This window comes from Nomascus leucogenys, chromosome 13, assembly GCF_006542625.1.
Source record: "Nomascus leucogenys isolate Asia chromosome 13, Asia_NLE_v1, whole genome shotgun sequence".
NCBI lineage: Eukaryota > Metazoa > Chordata > Mammalia > Primates > Hylobatidae > Nomascus > Nomascus leucogenys.
Window position 1 is genome coordinate 82,194,274 of NC_044393.1, and position 24,124 is coordinate 82,218,397.

General features: G+C 39.3%; 1 protein-coding gene across 2 annotated transcripts in view; it reads left to right on the top strand.

The window, feature by feature from the left end:
• Positions 1 to 358: 358 nt before the first annotated feature.
• EXOC4 (exocyst complex component 4) overlaps positions 359 to 24,124 on the top strand; it is an 821,125-nt gene continuing 797,359 nt past the window's right edge. Inside the window, exons 1-2 of one of the 2 annotated variants that reach the window (XM_003261356.1) lie at positions 359 to 495; positions 22,914 to 23,103. In XM_003261356.1, the coding sequence (XP_003261404.1) occupies positions 410 to 495; positions 22,914 to 23,103 (276 nt within the window). In that variant the 5' untranslated portion in view covers positions 359 to 409. The remainder of the gene's footprint in view (positions 496 to 22,913; positions 23,104 to 24,124) is intronic. The other variant, XM_030825691.1, reaches the window with a different exon arrangement.

A 24,124-nucleotide genomic window follows, 5' to 3' on the forward strand; every position in this document is an offset into this window, starting at 1 on the left:
CTTTCATTTAAATACAAACCCTAACACATTTTGGCAACATCAGATAAATTTGATTTAAAGCCTGACAAAATTCTAAAAGCAAGGAAGCCGAAAAAAGCTCGAAGTCACAATAAAGATAAATGAAGACACTCATTACAAGACTTATGAAGTTGCAGCTGGTTTAGCTTTCCTGCGCGCCCAGGAGACGGAGAAGGAAAACTACTACTCCCAGAGTGCTTAGAGCGAACACGCGCGTCGTGGCCTCAAAACTTGCTCCCTTAGTCCCGCCTCCTCACTTCAGTGATTGGATTTTCCACTTCCGCGCCTCTGGAATTCTCTTCACCCATTGGTGGAGACTCCAGTGGGGTCAAGTACAGAATTTACGCACCCTTGGCTTCCTTGGAGCCTAGCGGCTCTCCCCGCGTCCAAGATGGCGGCAGAAGCAGCTGGTGGGAAATACAGAAGCACAGTCAGCAAAAGCAAAGACCCCTCGGGGCTGCTCATCTCTGTGATCAGGTGAGGGAGGCAGGAGGCAGGGTCTGGGGACTGGGGGCAGCGGCTCGACCTCCGCTTTGGAAGGGAGAAGGGTTAGCTGGGTCCCACCCTGCTCTCCCTTCCCTTTCCTCCTTGCCTCCCGCAGCCCCTCCCCAGGGCTCTAACCCCTCCCCAGGGCCCCAGCAATTCTCCCCCACCTTTTTTTTCTGTGGTTAGCTATAGAGAGAGGAGCCCGCCTCAGTCTTTTCTTTAGGGGCAGCACCTTCTATTACAGTCCCGGGACCCCAAAGCACGCTATTTGGGTTTGGTAGAGAAAACCAGGTGTAAAGGTGTGTTTATTGATTCCTAAAATGCTTATTTATTGTTTGCCTGTAGCAGCACTCACTGAGAAAGGCGTCTTGTTTCCTGGACTTTGGGGTGTAAGGCCTTGGAGTCCGGAGACTCCTGTCACGAGTTGCAGATTTGTGTTTTCACACTCTGGATACTTTCAACCACCTGTGCGTGGCCACAGCCACAAATACAAGAATCTGCAGTGAGCTGGTAGGAGGACTGGGTTTGAAGGCACACATCGGTTTTCAATTTTTTGCTCTGCCTCCCCATTCTGGTCCATTCCTTAAAAAACAGAACCAAACCAATTTGAAATTAACCTCCATACACTGCCCCTCTGCACCTCCCAGAAGATTAGGGTAGGGGTGGAGTGGGATTGGTGGATCTTTTAGGAGCTTTTTTAAAAAAAGTGAAATATATTGAGGATGGGGGAACCCTTTCAGGAACCTTGGATATGATACAGGAACTGACTAAAACCAATCTAAATAAAATTTATTATGGCACGTTTTTTACGTTGTTGGCATTTGAATTTCAACTCATTTATTTTTCATAAACAAACACTCTATTTTTCCCCACCTATGCTAAACTTTTGTTTGAGTTCTTGCAAGGCTCCTGGAATGTGTTGATCATCTTTTCAAAACCCAGGGCCCAACATTATCTGGTAGGTACTAAGCACTTCAATGAATGAATATATCCAACCATTAGAACAGCTTACCACTCACTGACAAAGACACATCTTATGGGTCTTATTTAGGAGGCGTTAAGATTATGGCCTATTAAATCATTAATTTTCCTTTGGGCTTAAGAAAAAAAAAATATCTGTGTGGAAATGCTTAATATACTTGGTAGGCCATACAGAGGAAGTGCTGTCCTATTGTGAATCTATAGGCCAACATTCTCGCTGTGACAATACGCAGGTGGTGTAGATGTATCTCATGATACTAAAATTCCAGTAAGAGTGTTTGTTGTTTCCCATATGAATTTGCTGTGGAATTAGAATACGAGGATATTATTTGGATCCTTTTTTGAACTTGTTTGTTTTTTTCTACCTTATAGTCAACATTTATTTAAACAATAGGTATTTAGTGCCAGTTGATAGTATGGCGTCTGGCACATATTACATGTTTAATAATATTTGTTGACTGAATGAGTAAAAGCCCTGAGTTTTGCAAAGATGAAGCAGGCACAGTGTTACCCTTGAGGAGAGTATAGTTTACCTGGGGGATAAAACATGTCAGTAAAAATGATGACATGAGACTACGAGAGAGACATGAAATGTTATGGAAATCCAGGAGGAGTGGCTGTTTCTAATGAAAGTGAAATGCGTCATCTCATCTGTGTACTTTTGATTCTCCAGGCTGTTCCCATTTCTTTTATGCTATTTGTGTTTTCTTCAGGGCCAGTTGAATTTACTCTAAATGTCATATTTTTGAAAACAGCATGAAAGCCAACCTAAAGCTTTTTTTACTAATGCTAATTCAGAACATACATTGCCTTTGCTTGACCATTCCTTAATGTTCTTCAGGAGGAACCCCCTACTGCTTGATGGCTAAGAGTTTGTGGTTATCCATCCATCTCTTATGCCACTTTATTAATATATGACCTTCACTTTATCACTGTGATTTAGACCTAGGCATTTTTTACTTTGATCTCTGTTGTGCATTATATTGCTTTTCTTTTCTTTCTTTCTTTTTTTTTTTTGAGACAGAGTCTTGCTCTGTCCCCAGGCTGGAGTGCAGTGGCGCAATCTCAGCTCACTGCAACCTCCGCCTCCCGGGTTCAAGCGATTCTTCTGCTTCAGCTTCCCGCATAGCTGGGATTATAGGCGCGCGCCACCACACCCATCTAATTTTTGTATTTTTGGTAGATACAGGGTTTCACCATATTGGCCGGGATGGTCTTGATCTCTTGACCTTGTGATCCGCCTGCCTTGGCCTCCCAAAGTGCTGGGATTACAGGCATGAACCACCGTGCCCAGCCCTCATTTTTCTACTTTATCCTTGACCACCTCAGATCACTGAATAGCACTTTTGTTACATATTTTTTACAAGCATGGTGTAAGGGAATGTCTAGACCTAGTATCCTGGGCAAGTTTAGTAAGGCTTGGGATGCACTGTTATATATGACCTTAAGACCGAATGGTGTTGATGTTTGTATTTCAACATTTCTTTGAGTCACAGGGAGATTTTGGTGTTGGAGGGAGGATGTTGGTACCTATAACTTCCTGTTATTTCCTTCCTAATATGCTTTTGAACATACCCAGTGGTTTAAATTTTATAGACAGTGGTAGTGAATGAGAGGGTGTTTGGAATGGGGAATGGCGGGAAGAGTCCTGCAGGTAAGAGAACCAGGAATGTATATTTCTTGTTAGTAAATTGTGTTGTCACTTGGAAGTTGCTTCTTGTATTTCTGTTCAATTTATGTCCTTTGTGTTTCCCTTCTTGCAACATTGTATTCATTTTCCCTTTTTTTTTTTTTTTTTTTGAGACGTAGTCTTGGAGTCTCGCTCTGTCGCCCAGGCTGGAATGCAGTGGCACAATCTCGGCTCACTGCAAGCTCCGCCTCCCAGGTTCACGCCATTCTCCTGCCTCAGCCTCCTGAGTAGCTGGGACTACAGGCATGCGCCGCCATACCCGGCTAATGTTTTGTATTTTTAGTAGAGACAGGGTTTCACTTTGTTGGTCAGGATGGTTTTTATCTCCAGACCTCAGGTGATTGGCCTGCCTCGGCCTCCCAAAGTGCTGGGATTACAGGCATGAGCCACTGCACCCGGCCTGCATTCATTATTCTTAATTCCTCATATAAAATTTTGATTATCTCCTCCTATCTTGAACGTTTTTTTCAAATTCTCTCCCAAAGACTATAGCTTTCCTGGTTGCTTTGGCAATAAGCCACAAAGAGGAAAACCCATGTTAGGCTCGTGTTTATAAGGTCTGAGCATTCCTAACATGTACCGGGTACCTGCTAGCTCCTTTCATGTTTCCATGGACTTATTTTGTCACAAAATAAATTACCAACAGTTAGAGAGTCTACTGTCTTTTGAAAAGTTTGATCAGTTTAGGTTTTTTAAAAATATCTTTTTTAAAAATATCTTTTTGTATCACTGAGTAGTATTCTTTTTTGAATACTGAATGTTAAAAATGCTCCTTTAATTCTCTTGCTCACGTGTGTAAAAATGTCATTTCTGTACTACATTATGTATCATAACATTTTGTATTTTTTCAATGCTTTTCCTAATGGTTGGGGTAGCATTTATTGTTAAAGTAATTTTTAATATTGTATTCAAAAAACTACAGGTGGATAAGGGTTTGACTTAAGGACAGAGTAGGTGTAGACATGGGGAATATCCAAATCTCATCGCTATTTCCAGCCCTTATACTAAATAGTTAAATAGTGACTCTGTTTTGCTAGTATAAAGTATTTAACTTTAAAGCATTTAAAAGCCAAAAATAAAGATGAAGTATAGTGTAATTGTAATGCAAGTATTATATGATTTTTAAGTGTTTTGAGACTCAAATAAAAATGCTTAATTATTAAAAAATTATCAAATAAAAATATTTCAGGGCAGTCAGATGTTTCAAAGGGTGGACTTCCAGGGCTTTACAGAAGAGGCCTTCAGGCTTGTGAGGTGGGGCTTTGGTGAGGGGACATATAGTGATTGGGATTCAGTTTGTCGGAGGCTACAGCCAACTGCAGCTTTTGGTTTTAAGTCTTGCCACAGGCCCTTTAAAAATGGAACTAATTGGGGGGACAGAATCTTGATTACCTGCTCATGTGTAGTGTACGATGTGGACAGTTTTACACACACACAGACACACACCTACTTTTCTGTTGACCTGCTGATGTAAGATTTGGATGTTTTATACACACACACACACACACACACACACGTGCATACACACATACAATTTTTCTACTTTTCTGTTGATTTCCCTTGCCAACCTTTTGTTTGGTGGGAAGTCAGAGGAGGCAGCCTCTCTAGATGGGAAATAAGAAAGATGGCATTTTGGAGATATTTTATTTCTGTGAGTTCTTGTCAGATTTTTAATTGGGAAATGTGTCTGCCACTTAGGTGATTTGCTTTCCAATTAAATGTTGTCTGTCTTTAAAACTTGGCCTGTAATAGCCAGTTTAATTGGGAAGACAAACTTTGGTTGTGACTTCAGGAGACCTTATTGAAACCTTGGAGCAGACTTTTGAAGACACACTCTGGTTACAGATGTCAAGGAGGTTTGAAGGCAGTGGAAGGCTCACGTTTTCATCAACTTTTATGTCTTCACAGAAGTTGAAATTTCAAAAACTTAGAAAATCCTTTTTTGTAGACACCTGTTAAATTCCCTTCCTCCTTGGAGAGTGTTTTGGTCAGCGCTGTGTTTAATTCAAAGTAAACTTTGTTGAAGGGGTCCAGGCTTTGACCAGGGCTTTGAACAAACAGCTTTGAGGTTCGTGACACAGTTTGTGGCAGGAAAGGAAAGTAGTCACTCTGTTCTGAGCCGAGTCGTGGAAGTTGGGTTAGGTGTTAATGTTCTTTCCATCACCATCTCTTCTCTTCATCTGAGCCCATCACATAATGGTTTTTTGGTTTCTAGCTCTGTTTGTACCCTGGGACATCTTGGCCCTACTGATGCTGTGTTCTTTGAAAATTACTACTAGAATACGCAGAAACAGTGCTTTCAGGAGGTCCTGGGATGTCTGGCAGCATATATGAATGTAAGGGGCAACACAATTCCCATACTCTGGCTCAGAATTAGTGTCGTGGACCCATGTCTTAGTGTACCTTGTGTAATTGTTGACACTGGGATTTCCTGAAGGCTTTGAGGCCTGTAGTATTAATGGTGGGTGATATGGTCAGGTTTTTTCAAGCCATTACTTGTACATAGATGTGGTCACAGCCTGTGGTGAGAAGTTCTGTGGTGGTTTGTTGTAGTTGAAACTTGCTGTATTACCTGTGTAACCTTGGACCAGTTACTTAAAACCACCGTGTCTTAGTTTCCTCGTTTGGAAAATGGGCTAATACGATCTGTGTTTTTTTGGAACATCACATGAGATGAGAGTATATAAAAGTGCCTAGCACAGTTTGGCACACAGTAGGCACTCAGACGTTCATTTCCTCCTTTCTAGGATCTGTATCCTCTTTTGTTAAGAAGATTCTTTTGATTTTAATACATTTGCCAGCTAGCAACCAGGCTATAATGTTAATTTTCCACCTGAAACAACCTTGATGTGTTGACTAGAGTGATTCCATTTGTCAGGATGTTGTTTTTGTAACCAGGATATCTTGTACAGCTGAATTAAGATATTAATTATTTGGTAATTTGAGAGTCAGCTAAAGAAGCTAGATTTAAATGTATGTATGGTTATGTGTGTATGTAAAACATGTAAAATATAAACACACATAAAGTATAAAACATTTATTAGATTAAAAGACTGAAAAGACTGCAAACAAGCAAATCAAGGGGCCCATACTCTGTTGAGATAATCCTTGTTGTCCTTTTTCCTTGTTGTCCTTTATAAACAGGACAACAATATTGTATATTGTACAAATTTGTAAAGACTAGAGTCATAGGAACATTGTCCAGCAATCTCATTTCCCAAAATATTACCTGTTTTTCAGGTTTTCGTATGGATCTTGTCCGTGTATATACATTTTTAAAAATACTGCTATACAGTCTTCATAGTTACATAAGTTTGTTAAGTGGAGGAATTAAACATATACAGAACAATAGGGAAGAAAAAATCACCCATAGTTTCTTTTCTTTTTTTTTTTTTTTTTTGAGGCAGAGTCTCGCTTTGTCACCCAGGCTGGAGTGCAGTGGCGCCATCTCAGCTCACTGCAACCTCCACCTCCTGGGTTCAAGCGATTCTCCTGCCTCAGCCTCCCGAGTAGCTGGGATTACAGGCACGTGCCACCACTCCTGGCTAATTTTTGTATTTTTGGTAGAGTCAGGGTTTCACCATGTTGGCCAGGCTGGTCTCAAACTCCTGACCTCAGGTGATTGGCCCGCCTCGGCCTCCCAAAGTGTTGGGATTACAGGCGTGAGCCACCATGCCCGGCCCACTTGTATTTTCCTCACCAGCATTATCCACTGTTAATACTTTTGCTTCCAGTTTAAGAAAAAAAAATCACACTATTGTTTTAAAAATAGTACTCTCATGATAAATAATTCAAACAACGAAAATGCAGAAAAACGGAAAGATGAAAGTAAGAAAAATTATTTCAGATTTTATCCTCTATAAGTTATTATCATTGATATTAGATGAACCTAATTCCAGACCCCTCCCTTTTCTGTGTGAATGAATGTGTGTATATGAAATGTTGACGGCCAGAAATAATTTTTTATTAAATATGGGATCTTACTCTATATACTAATTTTATTTGTTCTCTTTTTTAATTTCTTTATTTATTTTTATTTTTTATTTTTTTTGGGGACGGAGTCTAGTTCTGTCGCCCAGGCTGAAGTGCAGTGGTGCGATCTCGGCTCACTGCAACCTCTGCCCCTCCAAGTTTAAGCAATTCTCTGCCTCAGTCTCTGGAGTACCTAGGATTACAGACGCGTGCCACCACGCCTGGCTAATTTTTTTGTATTTTTAGTAGAGACGGGGTTTCCCCATCTTAGCCAGGCTGGTCTTGAACTCCTAACCTCGTGATCTACCCACCTCGGCCTCCCAAAGTGCTGAGATTACATGCGTGAGCCACTGCTCCCGGCTTGTCCTCCTTTTTGAGGTATACATGTATATGCTAGAGTGCACAAATCTTGTATATGGCTTGATGAATTTTTTACCTTTGTAACCACTGTCCAGCTAGAGATACAGAACACTTCCAGCATCCTAGAATGATCCTTCTCTATCATTTTTTTCCAGTACTTTTTTTTTTGTGTGTGTAAGGATATCCATTTCCAACACCACTTGTTAGAAAGACTATCCTTTCTTTATTTGCTTTCTTTTGCAACTTTGTCAAAAACCAATTTACTTTATATGTGTGGGTTTATTTCTTGACTTTCTAGTCTGTTCCATTCATGTTTATATTGATAACAATACTGCACTGTCTTGATTACTTCTTTTTTAAGTTCTGAAGACATAGTGTAAGTCCTTTAACTTTTTTTTTTTTTTTTTTTGAGACAGTGTCTTGCTCTGTTGCCCAGGCTGGAGTGCAATGGCATGATCTCGGCTCACTGCAACCTCTGACTCCCAGGTTCAGATGAATCTCCTGCCTCAGCCTCCTGAGTATCTGGGATTATAGGCATGCGCCACCACGCCCGGCTAATTTTTGTATTTTTGGTAGAGACGGGGTTTCGCAATGTTCGTCAGGCTGGTCTTGAACTCCTGACCTCAAGTGAGCCACCTGCCTCGGCCTCCCAAAGTGCAGGGATTACAGGCGTGAGGCACGGTGCCCGGCCCCTTTAACTTTATTCTACTTTTTCAAAGTAGTTTTGGGGCTTCTAGGTTGTTTGCATTTTCTTACAAATTTTAGAATAAGCTAGTCAGTTTCTACAATAAAACCTGCTGGGATTTTGATAGGGATTAATATATGGAATTGACATTTTAATATTGAGTCTTCTGATCCATGGATGGGGGGTATATATCTCCATTTTGAATTCTTCTTCAGTTTATCTCAGCAACTGTGTGTGTGTGTATAGATTTTAGTGTCTAGGTTTATATGTCTTTGGTCAGATTTCTATTTTAGGCCACTTCAAGTTGTGCTACAGTTCATGGAATGTTAATGTTCATTGAAAAATGCACTTTTTTTTTCTCCTGGTGTTTTGTTTTATATAGTTTGTATTGCTATGCTAGTTCACTGGTCTTTTTTGCTATTCCTAATCTCTTGTTAATCCCATCTAATATTATTTTTAGCTTAGATTATACTTTTCAATCTAAGATACAGAAGCTTATCTTCTTTATCTGGAAGTTTGATTTGGGTCTTTTTCATGTCTATGCTTACATGTTTAACTTTTCCTGTAGCTTTGTGAACAAATGGAATATGGGTATTATAACAGTTCAATGTGCTTGCCTACCAATTTTATCATCTGTGTCATTTCTGGGTTTCCATTGATTAATGTTTTTCCCTCTTCTTTTACCTGCCTTGTGGTTTTTTTTTTTTTCCTTTTTGAGACAGAGTCTAGCTCTTGCCCAGGTTGGAGTGCAGTAGTGCGATCTCTGCTTACTGCAACCTCTGCTTCCCAAGCTCAAGTGATCCTCCCACCTCAGCCTCCCAAGTAGCTGAGACTGTAGGTGTGTGCCTCTGTGCCTGGCTAATCTTTGTATTTTTTTTTTTAGGTTTTGCTATGTTGCTCAGGCTGATCTTGAATTCCTGGCCTCAAGCAATCCAAAGGCCTCAGCCTGTGAGCTACCACACCTGGGCACCTTGTGGTTTTTGAGCTGATGCTAGACATTGTCAGTTTTATCTTGATGGTTGTTGGTTTTTGATATTTTTGTATTCCACTATTCTTGAGCTTTGTTCTGAGATGTGGTTAAGTTACTTGGAAACAATTTGGTCTTTTCAGGCCTTGTTTTATGTTTTGCTAGTTAGGAGCAGAGCAACATTTAGTCTAGGGCTAAGTTTGTCTCACTACTGTGACAAAATTCTTTTGATTATTCCACTCAGTACCCTAAGAATTATGAAATTTTTTCACTCTGGCCTGGTGGGCTGGGCACTATTTCTAGCCCTGTGTGAGTTCAGATCATTATTTCCTCTAATCCTTTCAGGTTGTTATTTTCCTGGCCTTGGGTAGTTACCTGTCACACGTGTGCTGATCAATACCCAGCTGATGACTGTCTACAGAGCTGCAGACTTCCCTGTGCAGCTCTTTCCCATCTCCATTACTGCCCTGTAGATTCTAACCACCTTAATATGCAGTGTTTTGAAACCCGTTTTGTTTATTTGTTCATTACTTTGTTAGTCCCTATTATTTCTTCTGGGCCTGAAGTAGAAGTCCATCAGTACTTCCTATTTAAAAAAAATATCTCTAAAGGTACTATTTTGGATTGTATCTTCTCAGAGAGGAAGAATAAGATATTCAAATATGCTGTTTAAAGCGATGGCAGCTGGGTGCAGTGATATGTGCCTGTAGTCCCAGCTACTCTAGAGGCTGAAGTGGGAGGATTGCTTGAGCTCAGGAGTCCTGTTGGGGCAGCATAGTAAGCCATGATATAAATTATGACCTTGGTCTTTATAGTGGCCAGTTTTTTTTATGTGCTAGGGGTTTAGCTTTGAAAAACAGGTGTGTACAGTTTAACAGGAAGTAATAAGGGAAAATTCTTGTATTACGTTTGACGCTGTTGGTAAGAAAATAAAATATTTCAAGATTCTTAGGAGACCCTTTTCTGACTTTTGTTTATTCTTTTAAAAGTATAAAGTCTTTGTCAAAATAAAGTAGAATGTAATTAAAAAGTGTTTTTCCATTTAAAACCTATTCATTTTGCTGAATATTATGGGAGAATTATACTAAAAATATCACTTGAGAGCTTGTTAGAAATACAGAATCTCAGGTCCTACCTGACTTACCTGAGCTGAATCTGCATTTAAACAAGATTCCCAGGTGATTTGAAAGCACAATAAAGTTTAGGTAGCTTCTAGAACAAGAAACCCCAGGCTTGAAATGTTCTCAACACATAGAAATGATAAATGCTAGTGATGATGGATATCCTGAATACCCTGATGGTTTGGCTGTGTCCCCACCCAAATCTCATCTTGAATTGTAGCTCCCCTAATTCCCATGTGTCATGGGAGGGACCTGGTGGGAGATAATTCAATCATGGGGGTGGGTCTTTTCTGTGCTGTTCTCATGATAGTGAATAAGTCTGATGAGATCTGATGGTTTTATAAATGAGAGTTCCCCTGCGCAAGCTCTCTCTTGCCTGCTGCCATGTAAGATGTGACTTTGCTCCTCATTCGCCTTCTGCCATGATTGTGAGGCCTCCTCAGCCATGCTGAACTGTGAGTCAGTTAAACCTCTTCCCTTTATAAATTACCTAGTCTCAGGTATGTCTTCACTGGCATTTTGAGAACAGACTAATACACCTGATTTGATCATTACATAGTCTGTGAATATTACAAAATCACAGGTGTGCCATAAATATGTACAAATATTTTGCATTAATTAAAAGAGATACAAGAAGCCAATTGCAATTGTTAAATTTTTTTTTTCTGAGATAAACATCATATAGATATGTTTTTTAAAAAAGCATTCTGTTTTTTTTTTTTTTTTTTGAGACAGGGTCTCACTCTGTCACCCAAACTGGAGTGCAGTGGTGTGATCTCAGCTCACTTCATCCTCTGCCTCCCAAGCTCAAGCAATTCTTGTGCCTCAGCCTCCTGAGTAGCTGGGACTACAGGTGTGTGCTACCATGCCCAGCTAGTTTTAGTATTTTTTGTAGAGAGGGAGTTTCACTATGTTGGCCAGGCTGGTCTCACACTCCTGGCCTCAAGCAATCTGCCTGCCTTGGCCTCCAAAAGTGCTAGGATTACAAGTGTGAGCCAAGGCACCCAGCCAAAAGCATTATTCTTAAGCAGTGTATATGCTGAAATATATACCAACAAAAATGATATCATGTCCAGGATTTGCTTCAAAATAGTGAGAGGAGGGTTAGAGTAACTGGGGTTGTCCATGAAGAAGACTGGAATGTGTTGATAATTGTTGAAGTTGGGTTGATCTGACAGATCTTTTTTTAAAAAAATTTTTTTTTTTTTAGTAGAGATGGAGTTTCACTATATTGGCCAGGCTGGTCTTGAACTCCTGTCCTCAAGTGATCTGCCTGCTTCGGACTCCCAAAGTGCTGGGATTACATGAGCCACCATGCCTGGCCTATTTGACAGATCTTTTAATTTTTGTACATGGTTGAAAATTTCATAAAAATTTATATGTGTGTGTGTGTGTTTACATATGTATATGTTGGGGGGAGGGAAGATGGTGGGAAACAAGGTTGATTGATTGATGTTTTAATAGATTAGTATATTACAGAAGTGCTATATATTTATGTCCTCTTCCCTCTCCCCTAGACACTTTAACAATAACATATTAAAGTGTCCCTGATTTCTGCATTTAAGAAATCTGCTTCAATTTGTGTAACCCAGAATTTCCGAAATTTGACCACATAACACCTCTTAATTTTTTGTAAAACATTGTTTCTGAGGAACTCACCAGAAAACAAGATCACTGTGGACAATGCTTGAAGAAGGATGTGGGGCTGCAATCGAAGTAGAAAAAGAGGTAGAGTTTGGTGAAGTAAGAGTAGGGGGTAGATTTTAAGTTGACTTTGTCAACCTTGGGCTTAGTTTTATGCCTTAGTGGGGTGATTTTACTTAATATTAGATAATGACCTTTGTTGCCTAAGAGATTTATAGCTTTTGGTCCCCAGAAGTGTTCTATAACTGACTTAAGTGAAATATTGAAAACCTGTATGTGTTGGGTGTAGTAATTGGCCCTAAGTGCTGTCTGAAGCAAGACACCAATGAATTTTCAATTGACTTTAAATCAAAAATTGTTTACTGTCACTTGATATTAAATACATCTCTTTGTACTGTTAGGGGATGTTGTTTTTATGCATCAGAAAACTTTTTCAGAGGGACTTGTCATTGTGAATTGCTATCAGTTGGGATGGGATTATCTTGTATTTTGCGTGCTCTAATAAGACATAATTAAGAAATAAGCAATCACGATGTATAATTGAATATAATAAAATCCGATTTAAAAGTGTAATGTAGATTTGGTTATGCTTTGAGTGAAGCCATATCTTACGTGATGATATAGTGATACACATCTTGAACATTTCTTTAATGTGTAATTTTTTACACATTAAACTCATAATTCTGAGTTACTCAGAATTATGATGAGGGTCTCTTATTTTTACAATTCACTGGGAGCATTTATAGACTATTCGTCATATACAAAATGTTCTGCTTAGAATAATAGGCTTGGAAGACTTATTTCTTAACTTGTTTCTTTAGTGTTTATATTCTTAACTATCTCTTTTCCTCTTCAGTTTGTACTTTCACTCTATTCATACTTAGGACAGGCTTTTGTTTCTGTGATGACATAATAGGTATATGGTGCTGTCAGCCATTTCTTAGATTGGCCCTTTAGTATTTTAAAGGCAAAGAGAACCTGACTGTCACACTGTGAAATTAGGGCTGAATAGATATAATAACTTAACCTGATGTCTTCTGGTTAAAAGCAGTTTGGGAAAGAAAACAGGATTTGTGTTGTAAAGAATCACATCAGCTCTAGACTCTTTTTCTTGCGTTGGGATCAGTAGCAACAGGAATATTATGTTCTGTAAAGATCAGTAAGCTAATAATTACCTTTTTTTCCATCTTGGAGTGAGGTTCTGAAGCTAGTGAACTCTTCAGCATTTGTTGAGAGTTTATGCTTAGTTTTTGCTTTATGATAATGTGTTAGAATATTTTGTAACTAAATCAGGATGACTCCTTCTCTATCTAGTACTCTTTACATTATGCAGTTCAAGAAATTTCAGTGGGGCCAAGGTCGCGCCACTGCACTCCAGCCTGAGCGACAGAGCTAGACTCTGTCTAAAAAAAAAAGAGAGAAATTTCATTGGAATTGTCCCAACAAGAGAGAAGGTAGCACTGATTGGGTGGTTCAGGTGCTCGATGAGTAGAAAAGGCAGGGATTCGGTGACATAGTTTATCCACTTAGAGGCCCATTTTGAGTACTTTTAAGAGGGGTCACTGAGATTTGATTCTTATTGTAGATTGTGCTCTGTAGAGCTGTTGCTTCCTGATAAGTGATTTTAGGATATGTGAAGCTCTACTTGTAATTAGTTTTTCTGAGTTGCTTGAAGGGATTTCCATTAATTGTTTTGTTAATCTTTATTATTCCTGGAGGAGAGGTCACTGGATGCCAACAAGGAATGTCTTTAGTAGACAATTAAGCCCATTAACTGTTTTCAGAAAGCATGACTTAATGCTAACTATTCTGCAGGTGTCGCCAAAATTCAGGTGTATTACATTAAATATTTCATATAGCCGGTTAATTAGTTTAGTTATCTGGGGCTGTATTAGGCAGCTAATTCTTGGGGATTTGCCAAGAATCTGTGTTGCTTCTGACTAAGGAGAGTGACTGATAACATCTATCTTGAAAAATTAACCAACCAAAATAACACTGCCTGTGTTTTAAAGTGTGGTGTATTAGTCTGCTTGGGTTGCCATAACAAAACACCAAAGACTAGGTGGCTAAACCAATAGAAATGTATTTTCTCACCATTCTGGAGGCTACAAGTTCAAGATCAACCCACCAGGGCTAGTTTCTAGAGAAGCCTGTCACTCTGCTTGTAAATGGCTCCCTTGCTCTGCTGTCACATGGCCTTTGCTGTGTAAATGTGTGGAGAGGGCTTCTCCTTCCTTTTCCTTTCTTCTAAGGACATCAGTCCTTTTGGATTAAGGCCCACCCTTATAACCTCACTTAACCTTTATTACCTTCTTTGTAGGCTGTGTATCCAAATACAATAACATCGAGAGTCAGAGATTCAACATTTGAATTTGGGAGGGACACAGTTCAGTTCATAACAGGTGGTACCCTGGGCATTCTTATTATTTTGAAAAAATATCCTAAACTGCTTCTAGAGTGACAATCTCTCATCACCTACAGGTAGTCTTGAGGCTCAGGCAAGAGCCCTGGTTAAGCTGTTAATTTTTCACAATTGTTTGTCAATCTTACTGCATGCTTTTCTGGCTTATATTAAAATTAATAAAACATAATTTGATCTATTTAGTCCTGTAAGTTCCTGAAATTCTAGCCTTAAATTAAAATGAATTGTTGGAAAACTTTGTACCTGGGCTATATTCAGATCTTTCAAAATCTCTAGGCCAGAATTGAGTTTTAATGTTATGTTCTTGAAGGAACTTATAAGAAATGGCCATGTAAGATTTGTGACTTTGTTTTCAGAAGATTGTTGAGGACATCTTTTACTATATTAGGTCTTCCGTGTTTTTTAAGTGAAAGATTTCTTTTAGAATTTAGGACTAGTCCAAAATTTGCTTCCTTAGAGGAACTGGAGTCCATAATTTTGAGAATGAGAATTATATCATGTGATGTGTCTCCTTTTGCCTGGGCTGCTAGGAAGCTCAGATTTGGTTTGGGGGCTCACTTCCTATTAACTTTGCTTGCCCATATGATCTGCTTCATTGTCTTTTACATTTATTTGGTGGTGTTTAGCTCTGCATCTCTTTAGTCCCACTTTCTCATTTGTATTTTACTTTTTATTGTTTATATTCTTGCACAAGCCATCTCACATCTTTTTTTGGGAAGAGGTGGGATATAATTAAAATGAAACTTGAATGTAGATATTGTTACTCAGTTTCACCATTAAATACTGGTTGAAAGGTTATCAGTCTTTGGCTGAGTGCTCACCCCCAAGTAGCTTCATAGAACACTCAGAGTAAAAGCTCACAAAGTTGGGCCTGGTCTGGCTCCCAGTTTTCTCCTTGATTCATTTCCTGTCACTGTCACTCTTCCTCAAGTCTCTAAAGCCACATTGACCTCCTTGCCATTCCATGTTCCTTGAGCAGGCTAAACACACCCTGTTTCAGGGTCTGTTCTCTCTGGAATCAGCTTCCCAGATAGTGCCCTTTCTCTCTCACTTTCTAGTAAGCTGTATTCAAATGCCATCTTTATCCGAGAGGCCCTCCCTGGCCTCCTTATATGAAGTAGCCTCCTTCCTCCTTGCCTGTCTTGGCTTTTGCGTAGCTGTTACCTCCCAGCTCCCCTCACTATAACATAAGCTTTATGAGGGAGGGATTGATTTTGTTCATTGCTGTATGTATCTCTAGGCCCTTAGAACTGTGCCTGGTGAGTAATAGATACTTAGTGAATATTTGTTGAATGAATAAGTGAATTAAATAGGGTCACGAGCAACTATCTGTTCTTTTCTACAGATTTTTGAGCATGCATTTCATGTGAGACAATTTAGTTGCAATTGTTTCTTAAGGCTGGGAACTGTCCTCCATGACCTCTCTAGATCCTGCATTGCACTGCTGCTCATTACTTAGCTTTTACTAAGCACTTAATGTACCAGGCACTGTAAGAATATAGAGAAAAGGTCTGATCTCAGTTCAGAAATAAATATCCTCAGAAACTTTAGAAAGGGGTAGGCTTTAGGGGGTTTGGGCTAACAATGTTGTGATTCATAGATTATTTATTTTGTTCCCAATAATATATCAGCCAACACTTCTGTCACACTTTATATTTTCAAAGCACATTCACACGTTTCTCCAGTCCTAACAATATCCTGGCGAGGCAGGTATTCTTATTATCTTACCTGTTTTACAAAGAAAAAAACAGACCCAGAAATTTAAGTCACTTACTGAAGGTCAAGCAACTTGAAAGTTGTAGAGCTCCGTTTGAATCTGGGTGTTTTAAAATTCCAGAACCTATGTTCCTTTAATGTGTATGTGGATGGCTCTTGTTTGATATACTTGATGAGGTAGTAAGGGACTTTCTTGGTGTATTCCTAATGGTGTATTCTAGATTTGGGTTTTTCTTTTTGTATCCTTTTATTCCACTTGAGTGATGAGTCAGTTTTGGTGACTGACCTTATTTTCACAGGTGTGCTTTTTCCTTTATTTGATCTTTCTTTTGTCTTTAAGAACAATACTGACTTTTATGTATTTTCTCCTGTCTGGACTCCATTACTCTGTTAAGACCAAAGTGAAAGCAAAATTGCTCCACAGAAGGAACTAGTTATGATGACTGGTTATTTTCCTTTCAAAACATTTGATCGGCTACACTGAAATACAGAGGCTAGTATGAAAATGGGAAACAGACAAATTCAGTTTTAGATCTCCAGTTATTTACCCTGGGTTTTAATGCTTGTTTATGGGACTCACTTGGAGCTCATGGTTGTGAATCCACTAGAACTTAATAACGTTTGTTCCTACTAGATGTTGTTAACAGTAGCTTTACATGTGTACCGTGGTCCTTTTAGCCCTTTAGGTAAATAAATTCCTTCCTGGGGATTAATTAGTCATGGTTAAGATGTAATTCATCATGCAAAATATCAGAGCTGTCTTAGTGAAAAATTCTTAATGATCCAGAAATGTCTTTGTGTCCAGCTTAACTGGAATCTAGTTTATTGTTTTATGTTTGTCCATGAACTTGACAATAGTTTATAAGTCATAATCATTTTGAGAATAGGAATGGAAAAAAAATTTAGAGTGATTCAATAACTTGAATACATCTTGGGTTGGGAACTTTATACCATTTGTCCTTTGATCATGTCTTTTATTTAGCTCATGCTTTTAAATCTTGCCCAGATTCAAGACTGTTATTACTAGAAAAGCTGCTTGGTGCTCTCTTTCCATCCCTAACTGTCTGCTGTTCTCTTTACATATGAACCGTGGCTTGATGAGAGGACATGTACTGCAGCTCAGGAGTTGAAGGCAGGAAAGATAGGATTTTGTAACATGTATAGTAGAAAGAGCATGGATTTTGGAGTCAAATATACTTAGCTTTAATTTCAACTCTGATATTAACTATGTGCATGTGTGTATTTTACTGATACACACTTTACTGATAAGCCTCTGATTCCTTATCTGTAAAAAGGCTGGTGATAATATTTTATTATACTAGACTGCTTTGAGGATTGTCTTAGATTAGGTATGCAAAATAACCACTGTATTGCCTGGTGTATTATAGATGCTCAGTAGTTTGTATCCTGTGCCTCACCTTCACCTTCCTTTCCAAACATGTAGAACACAGGGATGCATGTAAATTTCTGCATTTAGTTTTAAAATTTCACAAGTGGAGGATGAGTGAGAGTTGACTTGTCAGCACTTAGTGTCAAAGGGATCTTGGATAATTTTTGGACTATATTTTTAAAAATGGAATGTAGTTTTAGGCTATATTATTAGAAATATAGTGTTCATGTTGTGGGATATAAAACCTCTTTCTGTTTGGAAGTATGTTGTGTTCACTTCTCAGCACATCTGAGAGGCAGGTTAATGAAGCCATTAAGAGCCATATGGCCCAGGTTTGAGGTCAGACTCTGCTCCTTAAAGACTGTGCCTTGAATAAAAAACTCCATCTCTTTATTTCTACAAAGAGGGATAAGTATGGTACTGATATGGTTTGGCTGTGTCCCCATTCACATCTCATCTTGAATTTTAACTCCCACAATTCCCACGTGTCGTGGGAGCAACTCAGTAGGAGGTGATTGAATTGTGGGGGTGGGTCTGTCCTTCGATGCACTGTTCTTGTGATAGTGAATGAGTTTCACGAGATCTGATGGTTTTAAAAAGGGTAGTCCCTGCACAAGCTCTATTCTCTTGTCTGCTGCCACGTGAGATGTGCCTTTCACCTTCTGCCATGATTATGAGGCCTCCCCAGCCACGTGGAATTGTAAGTCCAGTAAACCTCTTTCTTTTGTAAATTGCCCAGTCTTGGGTATGTTTTTATTGGCAGCATGAAAATGGATTAATACAGGTACCTGCCTCATAAGGATGTTTTTGCAATAAATTAATTATTATGTGTAAGCCACTTAGATTAATGCCTGGCACATAGTAAGTTCTATGTGAGTGTTACCTGTTTTTGAGGGGACTTCAGATGAAAGCAAAAAGGATGGTGGGCTGCTGGAAGTCATGGTGTAGAAGAAACAGTTGAAGAAACTGGAGGTGTTTAACCCAAGAAAGAACTATTGAAAGGCCTTTACCATTTAAAGGGAAATTTTATGGAAGAAGGAATAGACATTTTTTTGTGTTACAGAAAAAGATGAGACTAGGATCAATGGGTAGAAATTCTAAAGAGGCTGATTTTATTTTATTTTAATGGAAGGCTTTATAATAAGTAAAGCTGTTCAAAATTGCAGTGAATTGCCTTGTGAGCTGGTAGAGCTCTGCATTGCACAGAGGCTTAGAAGGCTGAAGAGAGGTTCATGACCTGGCTGGTGGGGTGAGCTCAATGACAAGTGTTCTCTTCTGCACTGCTGTCTGTTCAGGTTAAGGGACTAGTGATAATCCCACATGGAAATTTGCTGGGATTTGCTAGCGTGCATGAGAACTTTCTCCCTAGAATTAGTCAGCTCTTTCATGCTTTGCTTTTTTTTTTTTGAGATGGAGTCTCACTCTGTTTCCCAGGCTGAAGTGCAGTGGCACGATCTCGGCTCAGTGCAACCTCTGCCTCCTGGGTTCAAGTGATTCTCCTGCCTCAGCCTCCCGAGTAACTGGGACAACAGGCACGGGCCATTGCGCCTGGCTAATTTTTTATATTTTTAGTAGAGACAGGGTTTCACCATATTGGCCAGGCTGGTCTCAAACTCCTGACCTTGTGATCTGCCTGCCCTGGCCTCCCAAAATGCTGGGATTACAGGTATGAATCACCACGCCTGGCCTCTTTCATGCTTTTATGGTTTATCATTTATTAATTTTTATTGAATATTTATCTCAGACAAATATTTATTGTCCGTGACATTGTATTTCTGGTCTCATATTGCAGAAAAGAAAACAGTTTGGAAATAAATATTCACTGCCTACTATTGCTTGGCACCATGCATTCAATCCTTGAAGGAACCCAATGACTTAGATTTTATTGTTATTGGGAGACCATTCTCCTCTGGGCTGTTGTGTTTCTGAAGTTCTTGTGAGCCAAGCACTGATTGCCCTATGTTTTAGGTTATTTTGCCAAGGATGTTTGTTTAGGAAACAGCGTTGGAAGATAGAGATGGTCTCTCACTCCAGAGCAAGGGGCAGATGTGTTTCCAGTCCAGTCTCTGAGCTTAGATTTGGTTTTTGGAGCTCGGAGTTCTTTTCCAGGAGCTGCCTATGTGGGCAGGCTTCTCTTTGGGCCCATCTGCCTAACCCTTGTGGGACTTGGGGGCAAGGGGAACTGATGTGAACATGCTGCACTTACGCCGCTTGCTGTGCTATGAGTGTGATCAAGTCTTTTGGACTTGAGGAGCTCTAGGAGTTTTGTGTCTTCTGCCAGCACCTGTGAAACTGTGGCTAACCTCTTAGCTTGCGAGTAGAATAAAATCTCAGCCTTCGCCATTCTTGACATTAAGGAGGAATAAAATGAGAATCAGAGAGTTTAAACCTAATGCCCAGAGTTAAGTGATCTAGTATTTGGGAGTGGTGGGATTTTAACTTTTGTCTTCAGAGGGTGTACTTTTTATTATGTTATGGAAAAACGCTACCGCCATTGCTGCTGCCATTACTACTGTTACTACTAGAACAATAATAGCTAACGACAACAACCAACATTTGTTGAGTGCTAATGACATACCAGGCCTTGTTTGATCTCATTTAATTCTCACTAACAACCCTGTGTGGAAGGTATCTTAGTATTTTCACTTTATAGATGAGCAAAATGAGATGCCATTACTAAGGTCATGAGTAGCCAGTAGGGTGGAGCCACAATTCTAACCCAGGCAGCTTTACTTTGCCTGAAGAGACCCCACTCTGTAGCTGTTAGGAGTGCATCTGAAAGCAGACCAACCTGAGTTTCAAATCCCCTTACTATTCCTAACCTTCTTTGTGTGAGGTGGTGTAAATTAATTTAACCTCTTTAAATCTCAGCTGTTTTATCTGTAAAAAGAGGGGAGGGAATAATAATAGGACCTACTCCAAAGGCCTGTTATGAGGATTAAACATACATTTTATAAAATGTGCAACACAGCTGGCTCCTGGCAGCTAGTAAGCCTCTCTAAATATTAGAGGCTATTATTACTTTTATTATCCTTGCTGCCTTCCTTTTCTCTAATTAAAAAAAAAAAGCTTTAATGGTTTTGCACTCTGAGTTCTATAATGTAAATATTTTTCTCTAAAGACAAAATATTCATCCTAGTTTACATCAAGAGGATACATTTTAAATATGGGGCAAAGCTGGCACAGGGTATTTCTTACATAAATATTTTCTTGAAAAAGGAAAATAGGAGGCAGAACCCCCGGTAGACCAAATTTGCCTTCTAATCTTCATTTTAGTAACCCTTTCTATTCCCTAAATAACTCCTAATGATCCGGTAATGTGTTAACAGTGACAGCTGATGCCAGAGAAGGTGTCCTCTGTGGGCCTGACATTTTCCTTAATGGTAATTCTAACTAGTTAAGGTAAACAATGTGAAATGTTTGGCATATTTTTTCCACAAATAGTAGTGGAGCAGAAATCATGAAAAGCCTTGTAAAGATGGCAAACCAATCTAGTATAGCTTTGACAATTCTGTGACTGCTGTTACAAGGGGAAATAATAGAGTTAAACATCTAGGAACCCTTACCTTTGGGACAGTTGATAAATTGAAGGCATTTTCTGATTGTGCTTTACTTTAGATTAACAGCCTGGAAGTTTTCAGATTTAAAGAGCAAAGTTGTGTATCATTAAAACAACAAGAAGGCATGATACATGCTAAGCTGCTCTGTACCCAAATATTGCAAGTAATCTTGGTAGCTCTATCTTTGAAGCCCAGTTTCGCTTACATTCTCCACTCTGATTTACTTTAATAGTCAAACACTTGGGTGGTATTCTCTACCTGCAAGAAACCTTGGAAGTAGTCTGGTTTAGGGTCACCAGTTTACAGATGAGGAAACAGGATCGCTCATGTAAAGGCTTTAAATCAATTCTTGTGGTTCCCAGTAGTGTTCCTTTCCTGAGCATCCCACACTGTCCTGAGTGGCTTTTGCCCTTCCCTTCATTGCCTTTGTTCCTGCCATCCCGCTACCCGTATTCATGATATAGCTGATCTTTTGGCATTCCTAACACCTAACAAAAAGAATTGTAAAATTCTTTTTGGAGGTTAGATTGAAGTCAAAGACTGGCCTGAATTTCCCTATAAATTGGAAAAGAAGTTTTATATATTGTGTGGCTCATGAATTAAGATCCTTTGGTCTAAATGACAGTTCAGAGCAGACTATTGTACAGTATTTTGCTTGCAAATATCTAGAAGTGGGTATGTGATTAATTTGCTGACAGACCATCTCTGAAAGCAGTTCTAATGATGGACTTATAATTGATGGCATCCATCATTGAGAACCTAAAATATCCCCCTCCCTAAATTAAAAAAGATAAATGAAATAAACTAGGCTGAATGTATAAGCTGACAAATCTGAGGGAATTTAATGAAACTCTAAATTACCACAGCCAACAGATAAGAGGAAAAGGTTCCTTTGTTACTGATTATAATACTAAATTAAAAAAATTATTCGAGAAAGATAGTAGAGGAAACAAAGATCTGTGGTCCATGTATCAAACGAAATTATTGAAATATTTTTAATAAGTATATCTATCTCATTCCCTGGTTATTGTTGATTCATATCAATCTTGTTCATATCAATCTTGTTAGTGCTGTTGGAAGACTAGTAAGTGCAGGAACCGTCCTGTAGGATAGCTTAGGTGACTGCTGTTGTAAGAGATTTTAGAATTAATACGACCTTATTTCCAGACTGCTGGGGGCTCCATACCAAATTCAGGTCATTCAAATGAGCTTTTTGGAAGGTGGTTCCTCAGTGTATAAGTAATTGTATCAGTTACTGTGCTTTCAGCTATGTATGAAAAAGACCAACTGAAAGTGACTTAAACAATGGATATTTATTGTCTCCCCTAACAAGAAGTCCTGAGGTAAGGCAGCTGCAGGGCTGGCTGCTTTGGTGGCCAAGCACATAGTGGTAGCTTGGCATTCCTCCTTGTTTTTCCTTCCATGGTTGTAACATGGCTGAAGTGTCTAAGTATCTTATCTTTGTACAGTGATACCTAGGGTTGGGAAAGGGACATTTTCTTGTTATTATTCTTGCAGAAAATTGTTCCCAGTACTTCCTTTGGTCTGTCTCATTGATCAGACTTGTCACTGATAAGGAGAATGGAACAGTTCACTCAAATCAAGAGTTACCCAGTTTCTTGAACAGTTCATGCCTGCCTGCTATCTGATTAAAATCAGTTCTAATGCCAATGACAGAAGAGAAGGGCCCTTTGGATAGGCAACGACAAATCCACTTAGATGGGCTATTGAAATTTACTGTGAAGGAAGTTTTGTATTTTCTGTTTGTAACTTATTTCATTTCCTAGTTAATAAGATGAATGTGCTTCACCTTTCTTTTGCATTTTACTTTCTGCTTCACCTTTCTTTTGCATTTTACTTTCAAGTTTTACTCAGCTTGATATACTCTCTGCCTTCACCAGGACTCTGTCTACTAGTGACGATGTCGAAGACAGGGAAAATGAAAAGGGTCGCCTTGAAGAAGCCTACGAGAAATGTGACCGTGACCTGGATGAATTGATTGTGCAGCACTACACAGAATTGACGACAGCCATTCGCACATACCAGAGCATCACAGAGCGCATCACTAACTCCCGAAATAAAATAAAGCAGGTATTCCTCCCTTCTTCTTGTCTGGTGATGGCGGCACTTCCCGTCAGTATAGGTGTTGCAGCTTGGAGAGGAGCCATGGTAGTGGCTAATGGTCCTTAACAAGTGATTCAAAATGCCACTTTTCAGGAGTTCTGTAGGTGTCTGGAAAGGCTGGCTGGGAAAGATCACAGAAGGCATCCTCGGCTGATTTCTCCCCCACACTGTGTCTTATCCTTGGTTCTGACATTATTTTTCACTGCAGTGTGGAATGAGACAAGCAAGATGGCCTCCATTTGCTTGTGTCTTACGATCCATCCCTAACAAACTGGAAGGCGTAGTGGCCCTTGTATTCTCCATTCTCATTCTAGCAGTTATTCCTGTATTTCACACATCTAAACAATAAAGCATAATATTCTGACTGTTGAGTCAATGCCTATTCCGAATCTTAGTGGCCGACCTATTTACACTTACATGAATTGGAGGGCAGCCAGTTGAATACCCTTTTATCGGAATCCAAACCACAGAAGAGAGAATGTCTCCTACATTGAAGTTGGTTATGACTTGCCTGCATTTACTGTGCATTCTTGGTATTTTTTGTGAAGTGAAGAAAATTTAACCTACAAATTATTTAAACATAAAATGAAATGTTCATGAAAACATTTTTTTTTTTTTGAGTTGGAGCCTTGCTCTGTTGCCTAGGCTAGAATGCAGTGGTGCATCACTGAAGCCTTGAACTCCAGGGCTCAAGCAATCCTCCTGCCTGAGTCTCCCAAAGTGCTGGGATTATAGGTGTGACCCACCATGCCTGGCAAAAAACCAAAATTCTTGAATATCATGCTTTGATTGTGACTAATGTGTATTAATTTTTATTTTGTAGTTTTCATGTTTTGGAACAGTTTTTCTTTTATTTGTTATTTTTCTCCCTTTTTCTCCTCCTTCCTTTCTTCCTTCCCCCACGTTCTTTCTCCCTCTCTCTCTCTTCTCCTGCCCCTCCTTGCTCCCCCACTTTCTTCTTTTTGCTGTAGGTCCTTGAGAAAACTCT